The following is a 21,607-nucleotide window of genomic DNA, read 5'->3' on the forward strand; positions in this document are numbered from 1 at the left end:
AAATATTACTTCTTCCACATAAGCCTTCTCCATTATTTTCAGAATGCATTACCTTTACATAAATTACACTTAATTTATTTAAGTTAGTTGCTTAATATTGAAGACCTAATACATGCGAAACATTTAAAACAGTGCCTGGCACATAATAAATCCTTAATAAATACTGGCCATTTTAAAAAAAGTAATCTCTACACCCAACCGGGGTTCAAACTTACAACCCTGAGATCAAAAGTCATACGGTCTACTGACTGAGCCAGCTAGGCGTCCCAATACTGGCTGTTATTATTATTACTATCCAAGAATCTTTCCTCTCAAAATCTGGTTCTTTTTGCACGTTCCCTATTTCTGTGTTTCCCAAGTTTAAGGAATGATAAAAGTTTTCACTGTTCTGCAGTGAAATGAGAGACATTAAGAGCAATGTAGTGAAGTTTTTATAAAGCTAAGATGTATTCAATTCAAAGTACTGTTCTTCCTTTGGTCTGAGGTTATTTCTCCTTTCACTTTTGGTTTTAAAAAATATTCTTTTTAAATAAAATAATGATAAAAAAATTAACAACTCATTGGACCCAGCCTTTTCTTTTGCAATTGTACTGGGGCACATATGGTCTAAGAACAGAACCACGAGTCCCACAGGAAGCCAGGGCCCAGTAACTCCCCATATCGCACAGCTAATCAGCACAAAGCATTTCAAATTCTAGTTCCTCTCTCTCATTATTTTCACTGCCAATGTAACAGCTCATAAACTGTTGCTCAACTCATTTGGATCACTGCAAAAGCCAATTTGGTCTCCTTCCCTCCAGTCCATCTCAATGGCCAGTGTAAATGTGTTGTTCATAGTTTCTACTCCACCTTGGCTGTGATATTCCTGGGAAATAACTCCATGTGCACGACTCATGACTGATGAATGCACTATAAAACACTGGGGCTTCCTGGTAACCATATTTGACCACAGCTACTCAAATCACTACTTCCACCTATTGAAAGCCTATTAGAAGGTATATAATGTGCACTATATTTCTAACCCTCACTGTAGTCCTGTACGGTATTCTTTCAGTTTACAAATGTGAAACAGACACAGAGAATTTAATATCCTGCCCAATGTCACTTAGTAAACGATAAAGCCAGGATTCAAACCCATATCTGCTTGGTAAAAATCCAAGATTCTTTTCGTTATGTCACACCAAGAAGTATATACTTTCCTCCACTTTACCCATCATCTTAGTAGTCACATCCTATTTCAGAGCCAACATCTGATGCCAAGACAAAATCCTTACCACAACTTTCTTCTATCTTCAAATTTTCTTTCTTTTCATGTCCACTAAAACTGATTATCATCCTCATTGAAAATTTGGCTTCTCAAAATCTGCATTCTCTACGTCCCTGTTCCCTCCAGGTTGAACTTCATGGTCTATCTAATGGATTCAATATCATTCCTTCATTTGATTTTCCTTTGGAAAAGTATATTGGAGCTCAGTCTCCTACTGTTATATGAACACTGAGGCCATTTACTGAGTTTGCAATATTATCTTCACCTACCTCACTTCACTTTTTAAAATTTTTGCCTGGCCCCCACATTCAATCAAGCCTCGTCTGTATTCTGTTGTATAGCTTTGAGATAAATGGTAACCTTGAGGTACTTTAAACTTCTTAATCATTTAGTTACTTAAAACTAAGGTCAGCATATAAAACAATATACTCCGAAAATATTTTTAAAGACATTTAAAATATTTTTAGAGTATTTTTGCTCTCCACAGGTACAAAAACAAAATGGTGTCTGCTTTAAAAAAATCTTAACTCTCAGTTAAAAAAAAACGATAAATCTCTTAACATCATGCCTGGAATGTAATAAGTACTTAACAAATGGAAAATATCAAATTATAATGTAAAGAATAACAGGAAATACTGCTTTTACATAAATTTGAAATAATGTGATTGTTAATAAGAAAACTTCTGATCACATATATATGCTATAAACCATTGGTTAGGAGCAATAGATAAAGGGGGTTCCTGGCTGGCACAGTTAGCTGGGAGGCCAGCTCTTGGTTTCAGCTTGGGTTTTTATTTCAGGGTCCTGGGTTAAAGCCCTGTGTCAGGCTCTGCGCTCAGCAAGCAGTCGGCTTGAGATTCTCTCTCCCTCTCCCTCGGCCTCTCCCACTCGTGCTTTCTCTCTCTCTCTAAAATAAGTAAATAAATCTTTAAAAAAAGAATAAAGTAAAAGCTTAGTTAACTAAGCAAATTAAATCAAAGAAAAAAACCCCAAAAATCTGAATCTATAAATCAAAAAGTCTGATTCAAAAATCACCTAAAAGTGAATTAAAAAAAAAAAACAAAAAAGCAAACAACATCGTCAAAAGATTCTTTGAAAGACATGGGGAAAATAGTGACAAGAAATAACGAGACAGGTTAGATGTTCTTTCGTAAGTACTTCAGAAATGCTCTGCTTTCTCAATCTGTGCTTTCACATATAGAAAACAGTTTTGATTTAAAGGAAGAAAATCAAGCCTACCAAGATTGAGTCTATTGCTCTGCAACGCTGGCTAGAATTGAAAAATCAGATTCAAAGGCAACTTGAGACTTACATGCTTAATGCCTAATTATTTCCAATAAGAATGGATATTTATTAATAATTTCTAACTGCTTTAGAAATTCTCTGGATTTTCTTATCTCAAATCAAATCTCATTTTTGAAATTTGATCTCAATAGACTTAATATTTTCTCTTAGCTTGGTGAAATTGGAGCACTAAATTTTCCCCACTAGGCATTATCTCATTAACTAGTCAATATAAAAAGCAGAATTCCCTTTCAAAATGAACTAGTAAATACAATTTACAAATTTACGGTCTGGTTATTTTGTTAAATGTCTGTGAGTAGTAAAGTACTATTTTTTAAAAAAGATTTTATTTATTTATTTGACAGAGAGAGGGACAGCTAGCGAGAAAGGGAACACAAGCAGGGGGAGTGGGAGAGGAAGAAGCAGGCTCCCAGCATAGGAACCCGATGTGGGGCTCGATCCCAGAATGCCGGGATCACGCCCTGAGCCGAAGGCAGACGCTTAACGATTGAGCCACCCAGGTGCCCCAGTAAAGTACTATTTTTAACAATATATAAACAAGAGAACCGTCAATAAAATTTAGGCATCATGAAACAAAATCTGCTCATCAACCCTAGCTAGAACTGGTATTAAAAATCTTTGAATCACTACTATCAAGCATTCTGAAGAATATACAAGGCACAAATATGTACATAAATATGTCAAAGTAGTTTGGGTACTAAGTGTCTTACAGAATAAGAGCTACTTCACTTTATATAAGTAACACAAATGAAAATATATTGAATAGGAATAAACACAATACTAGATCTCCTTTTAATTACTTAAAATTTAAAAACACGTATTTTCTTTCTGAAAACTAAAACACATTTAGTCATCACTAAATAAAAAGTATGTGGGACACAATTAGGATACCATAAGTATTCTACTTAAATTGAGACTTAAAATGCCTTACCATTTTCTCCATTTCCAGAGAGAGTAACTAGAATAGAAGAAAAATAGTTAATAAATAATATACTTTAAACATTTTGTACATACATTTTATTTCAGATTGACTACTCAATATCATTTTCACAAAAATAAATTCAGTTATAAAATGTAAACACTAATGCAAATTCAGAACCGTACTTAAAAAACCCTAAAAATACTAAAATGTTAAGCATAAAATTTTTTTTTATCAACACTGCAATCACATTAAAATTTTTTTCAGACCTTTGCTAATTTTAAGTCTATCAATATGGTTATAGTTAGGTTTCCTTTAGCTCTTTATTGTCACCTACAGAATGAATAGGACTCTCCTCTATGAGCTCATGTCATCAGTCTGTGATGTACCTTACCAGACTTTGTAAAAGCTACACTCAAGACGACGTGTGTTTTTCTATAGAGAAAAGTACAGAACTTATTCCTGTAATTTTTAGAGTGCTTTTTATTCTTAACCTAAGACCCTGGGAATTGCTATTTATTCTTTCTTTCCAGATAGTCCAATGGCCTCTAGGTCCTGTTAATTCTACTACCTATGCCTCTTCAAATCTGTCATCTACTCTCAATTTGTCCCATTGCCTAATGTCAGGCTCTCTTCAAACATAATAGCTTAAAGAGACTTTCAACTATCGGCTTAACACACCTCACCACAACAAATCTGATGGCTAAATACTCAACACCTCCAAGTCACTTACAGAATACAGTCCAAAATCTTCAGGGTTAATAACTATAGTCCCTCTGTAATCAACAATCTGTCTACCTCTCCAGTCTGTCATTTGCCTATACCTGTGGTCTAATTATCCTGAACGAAAGGCAGTTTCCTAAATGCATCAAGCAATTTCACAGATGTTATTCCTACCCTATTCATCCTTCAAGGCCCAGTTTAAATACTGTCACCTCTGTAAAGCTGTCCTGAGTCCCTCTTTAGGCAGAGCAGATACTCCTTTATATTGCCACAGCTCATTCTTCAATCTCTACCGTGCCACTTCATTTTTTTTTTTTTTTTTTTTTGCAATTACTTGGCAATATATCTGTCTCACCCTACTGGACTGCACAAGTGTGGAATCATGTCTCAGAATAATAACAACTCTAAAAGTTATTATTAGTTCTATTTTACAGATAAGTAAGCTACGGCTCAGAATAATTAAATGACTTGCTTAAGGTCACAGAACTAGTACGTGTAGTGTAGACAGATACCTGAGCTCACGTCTACTTGGACTTGTATTCTTTCCTATAGTGTCTCTCACTTTATTCATTGTTTTAGTTCTAAAGCCTGGCATATAGCAGCAATGCTTAAGAAATGTTTCTTAATTCGATAACCATTTTTGACTAAAATCTGTTGATAAAACAGAGTAGTACCTGGACACTTCCTTAATAAAGTAAAATATGTCTAATTCAATCCCCAAACCAGCACAATTTAATGAGAAACACTACAGAAGTAGTCCCACTAAAATTTAGAAATACAAAAAGCAAGTTCATGATTTTTTTTTTTTTTTTAAACATTGTTTGAGAGAGGCATAGGGCTTCTTCTCAACCTATCTCAGGTCAGCTGGTAGACACTGGAGTAGTTAGACCTGGGCTGGTCCTCTCTGGCCTCACAAAGCATTTCCCATTTATACTAATATACACTAAAAATGTAATTCTCAATATGTCATGCTGTGAAATGATTGGGAAGCACTATACAAGGCACACAATTTTGAGAAATAAATTAGTGGTATAAAAATGGAAAAGCAAATGTATCACTATTTGCAGATTATAAGACTATATGCCTTGATAGTCAAAGAAAACCAACTGAAAAACTGTTATAAACAAGAGGTAGTAGTGGTATACGGAAATCAGCAGCTTTCCAGTAAACATGCCATCACTATATAGAAATCGTAACTGAAGAAAAGTTTTATTTATAAAGCCACCTAAAAAGATAAAATTCCAGGGACAGACATAAGAATCGAGCAAGATCTACACAAGTGCTCCACACAAGGCCTCTACTGATACCACATGGGGAGGGGTGCATTATCACTATCCGGGAGGATGGGAGTCTACCTACTGCCTACGCCTTCACCTTCTCTGACACCACCCCAGTAGGAAAGTGGGGAGATACAAGAAGTGTACCTTGTTACAGCTGAGCAAGGGGGAAGTCTAAGCTCATACTCGGCCTCTGCTGGAGAAAGTGGAGACATAGTGCAGTTTTTCCATCTTTTCTGGCTGAAGTAGGGCAGTTACCGTCTAGTTCGGTCTTGCTATAGGTTGCCACGTTCCTGTTTGACTAAGAAAACCAGCTTTTCTTGGGGCTTTTCGTCTGTGTTCATTGGTGTTCCAGGTTGCCAGCTTCTCTAGCATGCAGGATAGGATATATGAGGCAAAAAGAAAACCTAGGGAATTCACCACCATATCATTTCTCAGGTACCAAGGTCCCCAGCTGATCTGCCTTCTCTCTCCATATTTCATAATTGTCTTAAGTTTGCTTTATGCATAATATCCAGGGGCTTTAGTTGTACTTAGCAGGGAAAATAGGAAGAGCACGTATTTACTTGTCCCATAACTGGAAATTCTAATTAACGAATTGTTCCTTTTTACTGCTGAGTAGTATCCTACTGTATGGAGGTACCACAACTTGTTTAGCCATTCACCAATTGATAAGGCATTTGCTTTTGGTTTTTGGCTATTATGAATACTCTTGTACAAGCTGTTGGGTGGACATATATTTTCATTATTGAGGTAAATATCTAGATAAAAGATTGCTGGATCTATGCTTAACTTTATCAGAAACAGCCAAACTATTTTCAAAAGTGGTTGTATTGTTTGACATTCCCCACCAAAAATGTATGAGTTACAAGTTGCTCCACATAAACACTTGGAACTGTCAATCTTTAGATTTAAGTTTTAAATCTAAAAAACGTATAGTGATATCTCATTGTGATTTTGTGTTTCCTTAATGACTAATGATGTTGAGTATCATTTCACATGCTTACTGGCCATCCCTATACCTCTTCTTTGTGAAGTTGTGTATTGAAATTGCTATTTTTTTAATCATTATCTCCCTTATTATTGAATTGTGGGCTCTTTATATACTCTGGATATAGTCCTTTAACAAATATACTCTGCAAATATTTCCTTCTTGTCCATATTTTGTTTTTTCATTTATTTAACAGTGACTTTTGAAGAAGAGAAAAATTTAATTTTAATATAGTCCAATTTATCAATTTTTTCTTTTATGGTTCATGCTTTGTGTCCTTTTTAGGAAATCTTTGCCAATGAAAAGACACAAAGATTTGCTCATATGTTTCCTTCTAGATGTTTTAGAGGTTTTACATTTAGATCTGTGATCTATTTTAGAACTATTGTTAAAAATATGGTATAAAGTAAGGGTTGAGATTAATTTTATTGTATATAGATGGCCAACAGTTCCAATATTGTTAGCTAAAACTACTTTCTCTACTGAATTGCCGTGGAACTTTTGACAAAAATTAATTAAAAATTAAACTAATAAGTGTAAGGGTTTATTTCTGAACTCTACTCTGTCCTGTTGATGTTTATGTCCATTCTTATCCCAACACCACATGACTTGATTACAGGTAGTAAATCTTGAAATAAGATAGTGTGAGTCCTCCAACTTGTTCTTTTTCAAAAGTGTTTTGGCTACTTTAGGTCCTTTGCATTTCTGTATAAATACTAAGCCTACCTTACTGATTTCTTAAAAAAAAAAAAAATGCCTGCTGGTATTTTGTTTGGCATTGTATCAACTCCCTAGATCAATCTGGAAAGAACTGACATCTTTACAATAATCAGCATTCCATTTCATGAACACAGTGTATCTCTCCATTTTAGATTTTATCTCATCAATACACAAAACCTTGTATGCACGTTTATCCCTAAAGTATGTAATGTTTTTGGGGCGCCTGGGTGGCGCAGTCGTTAAACTTCTGCCTTAGGCTCAGGGCGTGATCCCAGAGTCCTGGGATCGAGCCCCGCATTGGGCTCCTCCACTGGGAGCCTGCTTCTTCCTCTCCCACTCCCCCTGCTTGTGTTCCCTCTCTCGCTGGCTGTCTTTCTCTCTGTCAAATAAATAAATACAATCTTAAAAAAAAAAAAGTATGTAATGCTTTTGATGTGATTATAGTGTTCTAAAAATTTCAATTTCTAATTCTTGTTAGAAATATAACTGAGTTTTATTGACCTTGTATCCTGTGAACTTGCTAATAAATTCACTTATTAGTTTTTAGCAGTATTTTTGTATATTCTGTGGGATTTTCTACATAAATGACTTTTCTGTTAACAGTTTTACCCCCTTTATTATCTATGTATGTGCACACACATACTTTTTTAAAAGATAAAACACCTTATGAGTTCATACTAATAAGTCAAATTCAAGTTTGCAAAGTTTTTATCATTCATCTTTTAATTATATCTTTTTTTTTTTTTTTTTTTTACCACTGAGAATCTTGGTTCTCAAGGACAGAAAAGGATGAAGAATTAGATTATCACATTCATTTTTTTCTTTTTTTTTGTTTTTATTACTTTATTATTGGTATATAGAAATGTAACAGATTTTACTCATTTTCTTTATCCCATATTGCCCACTCAACAGCCTCGATAATGAGACCAATATGATTACTGAAAATATGATTAAATAATTTTTTACACTGTTGTTCATTTTCTAATAGCTGTACTATATCTATATCTTTGTCAGATCATATACCCATTACAAACTATAGCCTCTCTTATTTCTTTTACTCATAGGTCTTAGGTCTATAAGAACATACATATTTAATGTTCATATCAGAATTAAGTTGAAATCTCTGTAGTCATTCTGGTTGCCTACAACTCATTCCCATTCTCTAGCAAACTGATTTTGTTGTAGATATTCAAGTTGTTGAATATTTTTATGCAGTGATTTGGGGAGACTCAAAAATAATGCACCATTACTACCATCACCTTCCTAGAATCTCATAGGACAGTGACTTTTTGAAATGAACAGGCCAGATGTCTTGTGAAATGTACTATATTCAGGATTTGTCTGTTTCTTTTTGGTGTCCTTGACTTTATCCTCTGACTCCTACCCTAAATCCATCTTCCTATTATTCCACTCCATGTCTAAAGGTTTGAATGTAATTTGAGGGTGGGTGGGAGAGAATGGACAAGAATATTCAGGTATGCAGTATTCTGGACACTGTTCAGCATATCAGGAGGTACATTTTTTAGGTTTTGTCACTATCGGCGATGCTACGTTTGGGTCACTTAACAAGGTGGTGACGTGGCCAGGTCTCTCCTTTGTAAAAGTACATTTTCCACTTTAACAATCATGAAGGTTTTTGTGGGGTAAAATGTGAATATCTTCTTCCCCCAAAACTTTTCAACTAATGGTGTTAGCATCCACCGATAATCTGCCTATATCAATTATTTTGTAGAATTTGAAAATCACCATGAAAAACCCTCTATTATTTATGTCTACACTTTCAAGCTGGCATTCTTCTGTAAAGAGCTTTCAATTGGGGATGAACTAGAGCTTCCTAAAAAGGCAGCACAAAAACTTAATTATTTCCCTTTAATTACCCATGTTCAGAATAGGATGCTGGTATAACATTCAACTCCACTGTTAACAAATAAATATTAATGTTCTTTTTTTGAAGAGCAATAGGGAAACTTACAGATTTTATTTATCTAATGGGCCATTATCAACTACATTCATTCTTTCTTATGTTGAAATTGTCTCATTTTGGCCAGTGCTCTTCCAGTTGACTCTTGCATCCTCTTGAATCATCCACATTAGTCTTTGAGCACTTCCTTGCTGTCTAGCACAAGATATCCCAGGCTCACTTTATATTTTTTCCTGCCTCCAAACATGAAATTAGCCATTTCTCCAAGGGGCATTGGTTGTGGTTGTTGTTGTTGTTATTCTTCTTCTCCCCCTCCCCCTCCCCCTTCTTCTTCTTCTTTTCAAGTAGGCTGTACTCCCAGAGTGGGGCTTGAACTCATGACCCCAAGATCAAGAGTCACATGCTCTACGGGCTGAGACAACCAGCGCCCTGCATCTACGGTTCCTTTTAATGATATTTAGAAACCAACCTTTGAATACCAGGGGTGCTCATAGCTACTGGAGTTTCACTGTTTTTAAGGTCTTTTGGGATGACAGAAGTAGTATTATATACCTACTTATATTCACATTGATACTTCCAATTCAAATAGAACATTACAAAGTTTCTCCTTAATTTCTTACGCATTATATTTGTACCTTTTTGCATTTACATACAATGAAAATCTTATTTCCTAATTAATTTACTTATTCAGTTCATCCTAAAGTATATCTAAAATAGTTTAAACACTGCATACTAGTTTAAGTTTTCTTTGCAGTTTTAAAATTTTGTTTTGTTTTGGCTTTAAACTGTATCCCACTAAAAAGTATAATATTCAAAAGCCACTTAAAATAATTCTTTCCTCTGTGTATAGTACCAACTTCACGTAAAATTAAGTTCATTTGTTTCATGATTCCAAATTTTACACTTTGCTTTTCCTCCTGTTTTATTTTTTTTAATATATAAAAAATATAAATGGTTTAAAAGTCAAAACTGTATAAACAGGTACTCAGGCCTGGCTTTCCTTTCTTACCTTCTCACCCCAGGTAATCATTTTTATTAGTTTGCGTTACCCTATTTCTTTCTGCAAAGTAAACAAATGTATTTAAAAAATATTTCTAATTTCTTCCTTTATATACCTATTCCACACCTTGCTTTTCTCACTTGCCACACCCTAGAAATCACTGCATATCAGTACAAAGAGACAATCATTGTGTTTTAAAGCACTGCACAGTACTCCATTGTGTGGGTGTTACAGTTATATAATCAGGCCCCTATTGATAGACATTTGGGTCATCTCCAATCTCTACTGCTACAAACAATGTGGCAATGAATAACCTGATGCGCGTGTTGTTTATTTGTGGGAGTTTATTCTCAGTGTAGATTCCTAATAGTGAAATTACTGGACCGAAAGTTAATCTTCCTGGTTTTCCCAAATCCCTTGTTTATAGAAGTTGTACCATATTATACTCCTACCAGCAATGCATCAGACTGCCTGTTTCTCCATCATCTATCCAATAAAGTGTTTCCAAACATTTTGTATCACAGGGTAATTTTACTTTGCATTTTTTTTTAAAGATTTTATTTATTTATTTGACAGAGATAGAGACAGCCAGCGAGAGAGGGAACACAAGCAGGGGGAGTGGGAGAGGAAGAAGCAGACTCATAGCGGAGGAGCCTGATGTGGGGCTCGATCCCATAACGCCGGGATCACGCCCTGAGCCGAAGGCAGACGCTCAACCGCTGTGCCACCCAGGCACCCCTACTTTGCATTTTTTTTATACAGGAGAATAAGCATCTTTCTCATGTGTTTTATGAGCCATTCTTTTTTGTTATTGTGAACTGTTTATGACACTTATCCATTTTTTTCTGTTGGGCTTTCCTCACTGCCTGGTTATGAGATTATCCACCCATGTTTTTTCCAGTATTTGAATGCTTTTATTTTTTACATTCAAATGTGGTACATTTTGAAATGGCAGATTCCAGCTTGGGAAAAGTATCAGACAAACCTGAAAAATCTTGTGGTACTAGAAAGTAAGGAAGGAATAAATGATGAGGACATGTCAAAAGGATACAGAAACCAAATCAAAGGGGCTCCTACTGGCCAAATCTGGGACAATTTGAGCAATAAAATAAATGATAGATCATAATCCATAAAAAAAGAATCCATGACAGTGTGCAGATGTAAATGAACGACTGATTGGGGAGGAAGGAAAGCTCTTCCTCACAGCAGAATTCTAACCATAAAATGTAGATGAAATCACAGAATTAGAAAAAAATCGCCGTTTGGCAACCAGCACAATAATGGTTTCAAGCAAGAATCCTCAATAGATGCTAAAAAGAGTAAGAGCAAGTAATCAGGAACAGATTTACAGAGTTTCAAGGTATTTCCCCACAAAGACACTTGTCTCAGGTTGTGTTCTCTGGAATCAGATGCTGAGACAGAGTTTGGGGTATAAGCTATGTACTAAGGAGAAATCTAACTGCAGTGCAGGCTTACCAAAATCTTGGCCAACTAGCAGAGAGCTCTAAAGCAGCCAGTTCCCTTCTCACTCAGGCACTGAATGCAGGCTGGCACAGGAAGGGTGTGACCTTGCATGAAGTTAGTCATGTTGAAAGAGCTAACAGCTAGAAGCTGTCGGCTGACCACAATTGCCACAACTGAGCAGCAAGTCCTTCCTCGAAGGATCTGTGTGGTGCACCTGAGTCTACCAAAATACTTATTAATTACAAAGAAAAATCATACCTTTACAGAATGGAGAAACTTGGCAGACACCACCTGAAGTGGTGACTAAAGTTAATAGTCCTAGAAATGGTACATTCAATGATGGAGCATCACTTCTGTGGTATTCTTCCTAAAAATGCATACTTTGAATCGAATCATGAGGAAACATCAGACGAACCTAATTTGAGGGACATTCTGCAAGAGAAGCCTATACCCTTCAAAATTGTTATGGTCATGAAAGAGAAGGCAACACTGAGGAACTCTTCCAGATTAAAGGACACTAAAGAGGCATGATAACTAACTGCAGTGTGTGATCACAGGCTGGACTGTGGAGCAAAGGGGATTAGTGGGGCAACTGGTGAAGTCTGAATAAAGCTTACAGATTATAGTAGCGCTTTATCAGTGCTAATTTCATGATTTTGATAATTGTACTCTTGGTTTTATATAAAAAATATAAGATTTTATATAAGAAATGTAAGCATATATGAGAAAATGTTCTTTGTTATAGACTGAATGTGTGTGTCCCCCTCTTAAATTCGTGTTAAATCCTAATGCCCTATGTGATGGTATTGAAGATAGGGCCTTCGGGAAGTGATTAGATCATGAAGGTGAAGCCTTCACGAATGGGATTAGTGCCCTTTTAAGAGACCTCAGAGAGATCCCTAGTCCCTTCTTCCATGTGATGATACAGTGAAAAGATGGCCATCTAAGAACCAGGAAGTGGGCCCTCACCAGACAACAAATCTGCCGGTGCCCTGATGTGGGACTTCCCAGATTCCAGGACTATGAGAAATGAATTTCTGTTGTTTATAAGCCACCTGGTCTGTGGTATTCTGTTACAGAAGCTTGAAGAGAAAGACATTCTTGTTCTTAGGAAATATCACTGAGGTATTTATTGGTAAAGGGACATTATATCTGCAATTTATTCTCAAACTGTTTCAGAGAGAGAATGAATGACAAAGAACATGTAGCAAATAATAACATTTAAGGAATCAGGGTGAAGGATATAAGAAAATTCTTTGTACTATTTTTCACAAGTCTGAAATTATTTTAAAATTAAAAGTTTAAAATATAAGAAAAGAAGAAAAAAATAAGATATTATCAATTTGTAGTTTATTCTTGGAATATCATATGAGGTATGGGCCTGATTTTATCTATCACAAAATATCTATTCAGTTGTTCCATCTGTTCCTCTGTGATTTGAAATGCTTCTTTTATCACGTTCTAAATTTCTATAATTACTATTTCTGGACACTCTCTTCTGTTCCATTGGCTATATGTCTGTCCACACACCATAACATACAATTGTTTTTATAACAGACTTTGTTTTTTAGAGCAGTTTTAGGTTTGGAGCAAAACTGAACAGAAACTAGAGAGTTCTCATAAGTTCCCTACCCCAACAGTTTTAATTACACAGGCTTTGTGGTTTAAAACGTGGTAGTGTAGGGTTTGCCACCTTTCTAACTCTTCTTTTTCAGAGGTTTCCTGATTCTTTCCTGTTTATTTTTCCCTATGACTTTTAGGATCACCTTGTCTAGTGCCAAAAAAAAAAGAAAACTTATTGGGAATAGAATTCATTTATACATTAACTTGGGGAGAACAGAAATCTTTCTAATGTTGAGTTATTCTATCCATGAACATGAAATATGCAATGTCTTTCCACTTGTTCAAGTCTACGTTTGTATTTTTCAAGAATGTTTTCCTCTTACAGATCTCGCATATTTCTTAAGTTTATTCTTAAGTATTTTATCTTTTTGATGTTAGTGGAAACAGACTTTCTTCCACCATGTTTTCAAACAAATTATTATGTATATACAGAAAGTACTGGTTTTTGTTTGCTAATTTTACTCAATTCTTTTTTGTTTAGGTATTCTGTTGTTATTGGATCCTCTTGGCTTTTCAACATATACTATCATATCATCTATACACAGAAATAGCTTTCCCCCTTCCTTTCCTTCTTACGCTTCTAATTATTTTCTCTTGATCGAATATGGTAATTGATTTTGTTAATACAGTAAAATGTTACACAGCAATGGCCATGGTAATAAGCATCTTTTGTTTCTGGTTTTAGCAGAAACTGATCAAGTATTTTGTGTTGTGTGCAATTTTGTACAAAACCCACTTATTCCTATTTTACTAAGCCTTTTTTAAAATTAGGAATAGGGGTGCCTGGGTGGCACAGCGGTTAAGCGTCTGCCTTTGGCTCAGGGTGTGATCCCGGCGTTATGGGATCGAGCCCCACATCAGGCTCCTCCTCCTCCACTCCCCCTGCTTGTGTTCTCTCTCTCGCTGGCTGTCTCTATCTCTGTCGAATAAATGGATAAAATCTTAAAAAAATAAAATAAAATAAATAAAATAAAATTAGGAATAGATGTAGGGATTTTTTAAGTACCTTTCTGTCATTTATAGAAAAAATGATTTTTCTTCCTAAATGATGAATTTAATTACAACAGGTAAGTAGAAGAAATTAGCTATTACCTCTCATATCTACTGGTAACACCACTTTTTTTCAGAGGCACAGTCCCTTCAGTACTGATCTGCTCCCCATTCCCCCCTAACACCACTATTGGGAGCTTTGTTCCCAAAACCAACAACTATCTAAGTCTAAAAGGATTTAAATAGGTGTTTCATGAAAAAAAGAAGATCATGGCAAAAAAAGGTTTAGAGAAATACTGGGTTAAACAGATTTAGATACTTAGTTACAGCAGGGCTTCTTAAAACTTGTAATATGCATAAAATACTTAGGAATAAACTTAACCAGAATGAAGGGGGGGCATGAGAGACTATGGACTCTGGGAAACAAACTGAGAGCTTCAGAGGGGAGGGGGGTGGGGGACTGGGATAGGCCGGTGATGGGCATTAAGGAGGGGACATATTGCATGGTGCACTGGGTGTTATACGCAAATAATGAATCATGGAACAGTACATCAAAAACTAAGGATATACTGTATGGTGACTAACATAATAAAAAATTATTATTAAACAACAAAAAAAAGGAATGAACTTAACCAAAGAGGTGAAAGACATGTACTTTGAAAACTATAAAACACTGGTGAAAGAATTTGAAGACAACACAAAGAGAAATGGAAAGACATTCCATGCTCATGGGTCAAAAGAACAAATATTATTAAGATGTCTATATTACCCAAAGCAATCTACACATTTAATACAATCCCTATCAAAATACCAAGGGCATTTTTCACACAACTAGAACAAACAATCCTAAAATTTGTATGGAACCACAAAAGATCCCAAATAGCCAAAACAATCTTGAAAAAGAAAAACAAAATTGGAGGTAGCACAACTCCAGACTTCATGTTACATTACAAAGCTACTGTGATCAAAACAGTATAGTACTGACATAAAAACAGACACGGAGGGGGCGCCTGGGTGGCACAGCGGTTAGGCGCCTGCCTTCGGCTCAGGGCGTGATCCCGGCGTTATGGGATCGAGCCCCACGTCAGGCTCCTCTGCTATGAGCCTGCTTCTTCCTCTCCCACTCCCCCTGCTTGTGTTCCCTCTCTTGCTGGCTGTCTCTATCTCTGTCAAATAAATAAATAAAATCTTTAAAAGAAAAAAAAAAAAAACAGACACAGAGATCAATGGAAAAGAACAGAAAGCCCAGAAATAAATTTGTAGTTATATGACCAATTAATCTTCAACAAAGCAGTAAAGAATATCCAATGGGAAATAGACAGTCTATTCAACAAATGGTATTGGAGAAACTGGACCACTTTCTTTCACCACACACGGAATAAACTCAAACTGGATTAAAGACCTAAATACTGAGACCTGAAACCATAAAAATCCTAGAAGATAGCACAGGCATAAACCTCTTTGACATTGGCTATAGCAACTTCTTACTAGATATGTCTCCTGAGGGAAAGGGAAAGGAAACAAAAGCAAAAATAAACTATTGGGACTTCATCAAAATAAAAAGCTTCTGCACAGCAAAGGAAACAACTAACAAAACTAAAAGATAACCTATTGAATGGGAGGAGATGTTTGCAAATGACATATCTAATAACAAGTGAGTATCCAAAATACATAAAGAACTACTCAATACCAAAAAAAACAAATAATGCAATTAAAAATGGGAAGAAGACATGAATAGACATTTCTCCAAAGAAGACATACAGATGGCCAACAGACACATGAAAATATGCTAAACATCATTCATCATCAAGGAAATGCAAATCAAAACCACAATGAGATATCACCTCACACCTGTCAGAGTGGCTAAAATAAAAAACTCAAGAAATAACAAGTGTTGGTGAGGATGTGGAGAAAAAGGAACCTTTGTGCACTGTTGGTGGGAATGCAAACTGGTGCAGCCATCATGGAAGACAGTATGGAGGTTCCTCAAAAAAATAAAAACAGAACTACTCTATGACCCAGGAATCACACTGCTGGGTATTTACTCAAAGAACATGAAAACACTAATTTGAAGGGATATATGCACTCCTATGTTTATTACAGCACTATTTACAATAGCCAAAGTATAGAAGCTGCCCAAGTGTCAACAGATGAATGGATAAAGAAGATGTGATATATATTTACAACAGAATATTATTCAGCCATAAAGAAGAATGAAATCTTAACATTTGCAACAACAAGAATGGATCTAGAGAGTATAACGGTAAGTGAAATAAGCCAGTCAGAGAAAGACAAATACCATATGGTTTCACTCATGTGAAATTTAAGAAACAAAACAAATGAACAAAGGGAGGGGGAGAGACAAACCAAAAAATTGGCTCTTAACTACAGAGAACAAACTGATGGTTACCAGAGGTGAGGTGGGTGGGGGGATGGGTGAAATCTGCAAAGGGGATTAAGAGCACACTTATCTTGATGAGCACAAGTAATATATGGAACTGCTGAATCACTATATTGTACATCTGAAACTAATATAACACTTAATTACACTGGAATTTTAAAATAAAACTCATAGTATGCAAATGATCACTATAATATTAAAGATATGGACTACTATACGAAGTTTAAATGCATTTGACCATACACATTTATACATCTTTGTATTCCTAGTGTTAAATACAGCACTTAGAACACTGTAAGCACAAGCAGGGTAGGGAGAAAGTGAAAGAGGAAGTACTTATTTTACATGGCGTAATCAGAAAAGCCTTTCTGACAGTTGAGTATTTTAAAAGAAATCTAGATAGAGAGAACTAGCCATGTGGAATCTGGGAGGAAATCATCCCAAGCAGAAAGAGAAGGAAGTACAAAGGTCCTCAAGTGGGACGATGCATGGCCTGATAGATGAAAAGCAAGGAGGCCTGTCTGGCTGAAGCAGAGTTGGCAAAGGAAGAGATAAGTCAAAATTAGTGGCAGATCAGAGCATTTAGGGCCTTAGAGCCTACAGAAAAAACTTTGGATCTCATTATGGGCGAAGAGGAAAGCCACTGGAGGGTGCTGAACAGAGAGTAATAATCTTGCCTTGGATTTTAAAAGATTCATGCTGGCATTTTGGGGGGACACAATATACTGTTAGGAAGCTACTGCATATGTGTACATGGTATTTGTCATAGCAATGACCCCCCCACTTCTTTTTAAATACCTGTAAAAAGTGTACCAGTATCCACAGAAAAATAAGAACCATACAAGAAGAAAAAACCAGTATAAATTCACACTAGTGATATACGCAATCAACATATCCAATAACATTTTGCTGTTATTATTTCCATCAGGTGCTGATGATATCCTTTTCATGCAATTAGTTTTAAAAGCTTCCCTGAAGACTTTACATTTAATAAGTTCACATTTATTTTTATGTTGTTCAATTAGTATGTTAATAAATATTACTCCTCCTATGATTCCAACTGGGTGGGCCATAGTCCACATTATTAAGTATAATGAAGCACTGGAAAGAGTGAGAAAACACAGAGAACAGAAATGTTTTAAAAACAATTTTAGGGCACCTGGGTGGCTTAGTCAGTTAAACATCTGCCTTCGGCTCAGGTCATGATCCCAGGGTCCTGGGATCGAGTTCCATATCGGGCACCTTGCTTCTCCCTCTGCCTCTGCCTCCCTATCTCTCATAAATAAATAAATAAATAAAACCTTCAAAAAAATTTTTAAACAATCTTTATCATCAAGGAATATGGATCTCTTAGAGAAATCTATTCTCCATAAAACCATTATCACCATTATTTGTGACCTACTATTTCAGTTAAGTGTAGGTGCCATCTGCTTAAGATAATGTGCTGCATATTTCAGCAATACCTAAATCTGTGTAGCTTATCTGCTTATAAGAATAGTGTCAGGTATTAATCTTCTTAAAGTCCCACATGATGTGAGGGCCTCCCTCCCTTATACAACATACTCTCCCACACACATACTCTGGATACAACCAGTAGCTCATGCAAAATAGGCACATGCTTTCGCAATATGATCTTCAAATACAGCCAATTAAGAAGAGAATATTAAAAAAAAGCCTGTAGAATATGCTTTCACTCACTAAAGATGGGGAGGGGAAGTTTAAAAACAAACAAAGAATTAAAAATAAAGAAACAAAGAAAACTCCTACCAAAAAAAGGACAAAAAAAGGAAGGCAAGAAAAAATATGCTAGTGGCTGTTTAAATCTTCTCCCCATCTCCAGTAATATTTGAAAGCCTACTCTGCTAAGAACTTTACATTATTTTGTAAAACAGGTATTATTCCATTTTATAGCTTGGGAACAAGTTCAGAGAGGTTAGTTACTTTATGAAGATCATTCTTCAAGTATTAAAGTATAGCCAGGAGGCCAGTGTGTGACAGCTGTAGAAACAAAGGAAGAGTGGAGAGGAAATTATGTCAGAGAAGTAATGAGGGGAGGAGTCCATGGTAAACACTTTAGGTGTTCCACTGAACAAGACAGGAAGCTAGCCAAGGTTTTCAGAAGAGGATTGACCAATCTGGTATTGATTTTAAAGGGACTATTCTGGCTGCTCTGTGCAGAATGGACAAGGTACAGGGTGAGGATGGGGGTGGACTGAGGAGGGAGAGATAAAATATAAGAGTATAGCACTACAAGGATATAGATAATGTGATAACCACCCAGAACTTAGTGACTTTAAACCACCACCAAGTATTATTTCCTGTAACTGTGTGGGTCAATGGTTCAGGCTATAATCAGCTGGACTGTTTTTTCTACTAGCTGTAGTCAACTGGCAGTTCAACTGGGGCAGGTAAGACGGACTCATCCACACATCAGGGGCTTTGGCACTTACCTCATCTTGGCCGGGCCTCTCTCACCACATAGTCTAGCCCAGACTCCCCTACATGGCAACCAGTTTCAAAAGAGTTAAGGCAGAAGGGCCATACTATCTTGAGGCCTAAGGCTCCAGATCTCACACATCACTTTCACCACATTGTATCGATCAAAGCAAGTACAAGGCCAGCTCAGATTCACTGGTGGGCAAAAAGACTCCTCATCTTGATGGGAGGAGGTACAAATTATTGTGCTCATATTTTTCAAGCTGCTCCACAAGACAGAGATTATAGTGGCCTGAACGAATATAGTTGCCATGGTGGTGGTAAGCAGCTGGATTTAATGCCAGGATTTCTTGATTAATTGGATATGGGAAGATTTTTCAACCAAGAAACTAGAAGGATGAAACTCATTTACTGAGCTAGGGTAGGAGGAGTTGGGGGAGAGGGCGGAGAGAGAAATCACTCAGGAGTTTTTGTTTTGGACGTGGCACCTCTGAGATGCCTATTAGATATCCAAGTAGAGATATCAAGTAGATGGTTAGTCTGGAGTTTAGCATGCTATATCTTTGCCACAAACTAGAAGAGGCCAGGGGAAAAGGAAAGTTTTATTTGTATCACTAAGGTATAATGGTCTTCTTCCAAATAGTCTGCCATGGTTTTTAAGTTGTCCAGCACCTTTTCCTTCATCTATCTTATTAGAAACAGTGAAGAACCAAAGAAGATTCAGTTTATGTAGAAGAAAATATAAAAGCTCTTTTTGTTCATTTGGGTTGGGTTTTTTGGGATATATATTTATAGAGCTCTCTCAGACCAGTTTGCTTTCTGGTATCAACAAAAAATAACATAAAAGCAGATTAATTCACTAGCAGTCAAAAGAAAAAAAAATCTGTTCTTTAGAAAAAGAAAAAAAGGAAAGAAGGCTGGGATAATTTTAGAATGCAAATAAAAAGGTTTGCAGGGCACTATAGCTTTGAAAGGCAAATTATATAGAAAATTACTACACTCCAGCATCTGAAAACAGATAGGAAATAACAAAATAAGAAGGTTTTTAAAAATATCCTAATTCACATCTTAACTTTTCCTATAATTATGTCAACCACTGGGGATGAGATATAGGCAGCCAGATTTTTTTTTTCTAAATAATATCAGTATAATTTCAAAGCATCATTGATTTATTATCCAAAACAAAGACTCTATAACCAATAAGCAAGATCATCTATCTACCCTTTAACCCTGAAGACTACTGAAATATATGTTTGGTAATCAAACTTTCATTAATATTGTTACAGTGGATGTTTGTTCTAACATATTCAAACACGATTCAAGAGAGTTTATGACTGTATGCTTCTATTCAACACATATTAATTGAATGTTTATTAGTAATTAGACTCTCTAGTAGATGCAAAGATGAGCAAGACCCAAACATACTGAAATCTTGTAAGCAGGATTTTTCAAATACTTAAATGTGATATAATAAAATAGTACACACTTTTTATTTATATTCTAATTCAATGCACAAATGATTTGTGGAGGCTTACTAGAAATAATATTATTAAATAAAGATGTAAATATATTTTAAAATCAGAAAAATACAAATTAGATGTGAAGTAGAGATTAAGGGGAGAAATATCAATGCATGCTACAACACAGAGAAACCTCAAAAACATGTAAAAGACACGAAACACAAAAGACCACTTACGACTCCATTTACATGAGATGTCCAAGAAAGGCATACAGATAGGGAACACATATTAGAGGTTGCCTGGGGCTGGGAACAGGAATTAACCATTATTAGGTATGAGGGATCTGACAAAAGTGACTGATATGTTCTAAAAATGAATGGTCTTATAACAGCACAACTCGGTAAGTTTACTGAAAACCATTGCATTGTACATCTCAAATGAGTGAATTTTATGGTATGTAAATTATACGTTATAAAGTTTTTTATTTAAAAAGGTTAAATAAAAATGTTTTTAGACAAACAAAAGCTGAAAATAATTCATCAACAGTGATATGCCTTATAATAAATGTTAAAGCAAGCCCTCAAGGGCGCCTGGGTGGCTCAGATGATTAAGCATCTGCCTTCGGCTCAGGTCATGATCCCAGGGTCCTGGGATGGAGCCCCGGCATCATCATCATCATCATCATCATCATCAGGCTCTGTGCTCAGCGGGGAGCCAGCTTCTCCCTCTTCCTTTGCTGTTTCCCCTGCTTGTGCTCTCTCGCTCTGTTAGATAAATAAATAGAATCTTAAAAAAAAGAAAAGAAAAGAAAAAAAAAAGAAAAGAAAAAGAAAAAGAGAAAGAAAGCCCTCAGGTAGAGGGAAATGACATGAGAAGCAAATCTGGATCTACAAAAAAGGAAAGTACCAGAAATGGTAACAACATGGGTAAATATATAAGATTTGTTTTTATATTATTTAAATCTTTTTAGAAGATAATAAATGGTTTAAACAAAATAAGACCAATACAGTAAGTTTCATAATATAATTTAAAATATAAAAATAAAAAAAAATTATAAAAATAAAAAAACATAAAAAATTATTTTCTCATAATAATAGCATATAAGGCTGG

General features: G+C 35.7%; 1 protein-coding gene across 3 annotated transcripts in view; it reads right to left on the reverse strand.

Moving 5' to 3' along the window:
* Nucleotides 1-21,607, reverse strand: part of ZDHHC20 (zinc finger DHHC-type palmitoyltransferase 20) — a 70,306-nt gene that overhangs the window by 42,357 nt on the left and 6,342 nt on the right. For all 3 annotated transcript variants that reach the window (XR_005832198.1, XM_040621368.1, XM_040621361.1), the window contains exon 2: nucleotides 3,504-3,530. Coding sequence is in view for 2 of the 3 variants with exons in the window: in XM_040621368.1 (XP_040477302.1) it covers nucleotides 3,504-3,530 (27 nt within the window). In the remaining variant the exon portion in view is untranslated. The remainder of the gene's footprint in view (nucleotides 1-3,503; nucleotides 3,531-21,607) is intronic.

This window comes from Ursus maritimus, unplaced genomic scaffold (genome assembly GCF_017311325.1).
Source record: "Ursus maritimus isolate PB19 unplaced genomic scaffold, ASM1731132v1 scaffold_10, whole genome shotgun sequence".
In the NCBI taxonomy this organism is placed as follows: domain Eukaryota; kingdom Metazoa; phylum Chordata; class Mammalia; order Carnivora; family Ursidae; genus Ursus; species Ursus maritimus.